Source organism: Entelurus aequoreus, linkage group LG17 (assembly GCF_033978785.1).
Source record: "Entelurus aequoreus isolate RoL-2023_Sb linkage group LG17, RoL_Eaeq_v1.1, whole genome shotgun sequence".
Taxonomy (NCBI): Eukaryota; Metazoa; Chordata; class Actinopteri; order Syngnathiformes; family Syngnathidae; genus Entelurus; species Entelurus aequoreus.
Window position 1 is genome coordinate 36,183,392 of NC_084747.1, and position 5,648 is coordinate 36,189,039.

At 38.5% G+C, this 5,648-nt stretch overlaps 1 protein-coding gene across 1 annotated transcript; it reads left to right on the plus strand.

Moving 5' to 3' along the window:
• The first annotated feature begins 3,609 nt into the window (after positions 1-3,609).
• LOC133631801 (major prion protein homolog) lies at positions 3,610-4,788 on the plus strand. Its single transcript, XM_062023961.1, has one exon. The coding sequence runs from the start codon at positions 3,610-3,612 to the stop codon at positions 4,786-4,788; it is 1,179 nt and encodes a 392-aa protein (XP_061879945.1).
• The last annotated feature ends 860 nt before the right edge of the window (positions 4,789-5,648 follow it).

Sequence of the window (5,648 nt, forward strand, 5' to 3'; positions counted from 1 at the left end):
TTTTTTCCTGACAATTTAAATCAATGTTCAAGTACATTTATTTTTTTATTGTAAAGAATAATAAATACATTTTAATTAAATTCTTCATTTTAGCTTCTGTTTTGTCGACGAAGAATATTTGTGAAATATTTCTTCAAACTTATTATGATTAAAATTCAAAAAAATTATTCTGGCAAATCTAGAAAATCTGTAGAATCAAATTTTAATCTTATTTTAAAGTCTTTTGAATTTCTTTTAAAATTTTTGTTCTGGAAAATCTAGAAGAAATAATGATTTGTCTTTGTTAGAAATATAGCTTGGTCCAATTTGTTATATATTCTAACAAAGTGCAGATTGGATTTTAACCTATTTAAAACATGTCATCAAAATTCTAAAAGTAATCTTAATCAGGAAAAATGACTAATTATGTTCCATAAAATTTTTTTTTTATTTTTTCAAAAAGATTCGAATTAGCTAGTTTTTCTCTTCTTTTTTTCGGTTAAATTTTGAATTTTAAAGAGTCGAAATTGAAGATAAACTATGTTTCAAAATTTAATTGTCATTTTGTTCGTGTTTTCTCTTTTAAACCGTTCAATTAAGTGTAAATATCATTAATTATTAATAATAACAGAGTTAAAGGTAAATTGAGCAAATTGGCTATTTCTGGCAATTTATTTAAGTGTGTATCAAACTGGTAGCCCTTCGCATTAATCAGTACCCAAGAAGTAGCTCTTGGTTTCAAAAAGGTTGGTGACCCCTGATCTAGCTACTTTAGCTAAACGAAGCATCGTTTTTGTTTGACGTGTATGTATGTTTCTCTTCGAAGGCAGGTGTGTCTTTATCTGTGCGTGTGTGAATAAACGGTTAATAAATACTGAATGTGTGAATATATGGGTGAGGGCGGACCTACGTCACTTCCGCCTACCAATCCCCTAGCAACCGGGAATTCGTTGAAAACAAACCAGCTCACAGCGACCACAGCATTGACAGAAAAAGCATTTAACGAGCGTTGTGGCTTGGAAGTCGGCGTTAAATCCTTCATTTACGCATTTTTACTTATTCGCGTATCGTGTGAAAAAACGAAAATGTATTATTTGCGTCAGACTCGTCTCAGTGAACTTTAAAGCTTCTCAGGCTTAGCTTAGCTTGCTAGTTAGCTTAGCCTGCGCGCTACTAAGAAAGAGACGCGGAAGTTATCAACAACAAGATCAAGTGTTAGTGTATAAAATATTGAGAGATTTGAGGGCTACATGTGTTGTTTAAGTACAACTGTTCTTCGCCAGGTGTTCTTTGGCCGCCCTGGCTTACGTTTTCCCGGTGGTGTCCATCTTAACGCTGCCTTTGGTATCCTCTCGTTGTCCGGTTTTCGAAAATAGCTAGCTAGGCTATAGACTATATAGTATATACCGCATGTTATTTTTGTACAACAACAACTTCAGCTGTCGAACGTTATAAGGTAAAAATTCAACAAGTACAACATTAGCACGGACGGTATAGCCAAGTTGTGGTTAAGAAGGTGGATTTTTGTTCCTTATATTTACCAGAATTGAAGTGATCCGAACACACGACCCGGGACTTTGGGGGACTCCAGTGAGAACCGTCCTCGTTTTCCCAGTGTAAAGCTGCGAGCCATTTGTCTCGTCTCTGTGGGCTTTTATCACGCTTTGGCAGAACAAAATACAACCTTTGTTTTCCCTGTTTCCAGTTGTGGTTAGCACAACCAAAAACAACACAGTTTTTCGGCATTTTGGAGGCAGAATGACGGGTTTAACCAGCGTAGGTTGACAGGTTAAAGAGTAATGGCAACGGTTTGTTTTCAACGCCAGTCTCGTTGCTATGGCTCGAAGAACCCGTATGTAGCTCAGTTGCCCGGATGTCGGCCCTCACCCATATATTGCTTTCTAGCCACACCTGTTACCAGAGCCGTATCAAGACACTTTGGTGTCAGGAAGGGTTTTACTTTGGTCGTCTCCGTCTTTCCCCTTGCGCGATGAATGACTTTAATTTAATTATACGAATACAACGTAATATAATGTAAACAGTTGTGGCCGTAAGATACATGAATGAATATTTTACAATCTTGCTGTACATAAACGATTGAGCACAGTCAATAAGGTTTTGATTGATTGATTGATTGAAACTTGTATTAGTAGATTGCACAGTACAGTACATATTCCGTACAATTGACCACTAAATGGTAACACCCAAATAAGTTTTTCAACTTGTTTAAGTCGGGGTCCACGTTAATCAATTCATGGTAGATGGTAAGATATAAAATGACAGAGTGGGCAAAAGTTATAAAATGTTAAAAGTCATTGAGTGGCTTTACATGAGTAAGGATTGTGTCGTGCACTTGTAGAATCCTATTATTTACATTGCAAAAACAAAATATAAAATAATTTACAAACCCCATCTCCAATATATATTTCTCAGCCACAATATAGAATAGAACAGAAAGTACTTTATTGATCCCTGGGGGAATTTCAGCAATATAGCAATATTCAGCAATATAACCTTCACAACAGCAATATAATGCTATGTTGTGAAGGCCATCCGTCTTTGTTTCCTGAAAAAGTTTTTTTTTTATATAGTAACAATGAACCATCCATTTTCTACCGCTTGTGCCTTTTAAAGTAGGTTCACTTAGCACATGGTTCACCCACATCCATGTTTGAACCAGAAGGATGAGGTGGGGTCGCTGGAGCCTATCTCAGCTGCATTCGGGCGGTAGGCGGGGTACACCCTTGACAAATCGCCGCCTCATCGCAGAGTAACAAAGATACTCTTTCTGAAAAGATGATGTAATCAATACCCACAGCACTAATGGATTGAAATGGTTTGAACATCCTGTATCCCAAATGGGTGCCCATCGTCTTTTCACTCTCTACACCTAATATTTCTGATAAAGGTTTTACAATATAAGTATATAATAAGTTTTTATTTTAAATGTTTTATGTTTGTCTGATTAAAACGGTTGCTGTAATTCCCACAAAGCTGGTATATGTCTGATCAAATAAAAAAAGTAATATCATTTGTTCATGTAGGTGCAAAAATATGCCACATCTTATTATGATAATTAGTAAAATTCCAACTACAAGAATGTCACTTGTGATAAAAATATATATCATGTTTTTTCTATTTGAATCAGTGAGTAGATCAATTATAGGGGTAATTTGTTCATAGCTTCCAGAAAAAAGCAATAATAATATTATGTGACTACATTGTCTTCTGCAAATGTATCGGCAGCAGTAAAATGCAATTTTCAAATCAAATGCAGTCGAATACTCTAATCAGTGCCATAGACAAATCTATCTCAACTGACACTTTTAAAGTAGGTTCACTTAGCACATGGTTCACCCACATCCATGTTTGAACCAGAAGGATGAGGTGGTGTTGTGCAAACAAAGGTCCAGGCTGTCACAAAGTAAAACAGATTGCACGAAAGGGAATACAACCCCTATCAATGTTGTAATTAGTACACCAATGTGCCCGAGAATAGGCTTATTAAAAATTTGCCTCATGAAGAATAGTAGTTTAGCTGATTAAATTGCAATCTCATTGTATTGCCCAACCTCTCCCTGTATTCCCTCCCTGCCATCCCTCCCTGCCATCCCTTCCTGCAGGGTCAAGATGAAGCTGACTTCATTCGCCCTTCTGTGTCTGATACTTATTTTCTTTCATTTGTCTTTGGCTAAGAGAGGAGGTTTTGGTAAAAGCTTCGGCTTTAAAAAGCCCTCTACATCGAGCCGAGGCAACAGCCACACTAATACTGGCAACAAAAACAATTGGGGCAGCAGTTCTGAGGGTTCATACCCAAAACAGCCCTCACAAACTAATCAAGGAGGCTACAATCAACACCCAGGGAGACCTGGTAGTTACCCCTATCAGCCAAGTGGAGGAGGATACCATAACCAATACCCAGCACCTGGCTCCCCCTATGGAGGTAGTTATGGTGGGTATGGCTATGGGGGTGGTAATACCAGATATGGCGGTTATCCTGGTGGATACATCAATCAAAACCCAAACAACCCTGTCCTGAACCCTCGATATGGCAGCAACTTTGGATACCAGGGCCAAGGTTATGGGGGAGGCTCTCCATTTCCCCGTTCCGTTCAGGCAATGAATGTGATGCCCAACGATAAATCCAGAGGTTTTGGACGCAGTGCGGTCATGGCAGCAGCAGGAGGGGCTGTGGCTTTAGGCTACGGTTTGGGAAGATTCCCTCGTCCTCATTTCCACTTTCACAACCCCCAGGAGGAGTACTACAACAACCACTATAATATGTACAGGAAATACGGTGTCAGGTCTATGGATGCAAATGATTACAGCAGAGACTACAGGTACAGCTCTCCCCCTGAGACTTACGATGACTTCATGGACTCCTGCATTAAGAGAATCAACATTCTGCCTCCAGCTACTCATCAAAACAACAAACCAGCAGCCACCACTGCAACTACACTTGTGACCTCCAATCCAGTTGCCAGCCCAGGTGTAACCAACCACACCGGTCCTAGTAATTCAACATTAGCACCTCTCTCTACAAATCAACCTCAAGTTGATGTGGTGCCTCCCTCTCCAAAGGCCGTCAGCAGTGAAACAGGTGATGACACAGTCAGTATCGTGGACATTGGATATCCAGCACTGATTGAGCAAGTTAAGGCCAGGAGATGCTTGGAGCTCTACCTGATTTACTCGGACAAGTACATGACTAGACAGACTGGTGGCACATCCGGGCTGGAGATGCCCATGGGCAAGCTTTTAATTGTTCTCACAAGTGCTTTTGTGGTGCTGATTAACAGTAGCACATGAATGCAACTTGCCTTGGTGCCAAAAATGTTGGCGACAATATGCAGGGCAAGAAATACATTGTTATTGTGGTCTTTGTTCATTTTTGCTTCAGGAAACCTACTGTATGCTCAATGACAACATGGAGTTTAGGGCTGCAACTAACAACTAATTTGATAATCGATTAATCTGTCGATTATTACTTCGATTAATCGATTTAATAATCTGATAAAAGAGACAAACTACATTTCTACCCTTTCCAGTATTTTATTGAAAAAAAACCTCATACTGGCACCATACTTATTTTGATTGTTTCTCAGCTATTTGTAAATGTTGCAGTTTATAAATTAAGGCTTATAAAAAAATTTTAAAAAAACAGTAGCCTCTGTGCATGCACATAGCATAGATCCAACGAATCGATGACTAAATTAATCGCCAACTATTTTTATAATAGATTTTAATCGATTTAATCGATTAATTGTTGCAGCCCTAATGGAGTTGTAACAATTATTTGCATGATTCGTACAAGGGAACATATGCAGTATGTCATGTTTTAGCAACCATTTTTGGTATATCTTCTCGCCTTGGAAAACTGATATAAATTGGCAAATCCGTATGCAGGCCTGTACGCTTAGCTTTTTCACTTGTAGCACTAAGGTGCTACTAAATGGAAAAAATATTGTAGCACAGGAAGTTTTGTAGCACAGAAAAAAATTTGTAGCAATATGGCAGGTCTCAAATATCACCATTTCATTATTAACACAATGTCATCATAAGGCCTACTGTAACACTCAAACACAATGTGCAACCCTAAATTGTGCTCGCACTGTCGTTAACATGAGTGTAGGGCTAGCGGTATGGATCAAAATTCATATCCTGATATA

Excerpts from the sequence above, each read along its gene's own strand:
- LOC133631801 (XM_062023961.1), top strand. The coding sequence starts at position 3,610 with ATGAAGCTGACTTCATTCGCCCTTCTGTGTCTGATACTTATTTTCTTT.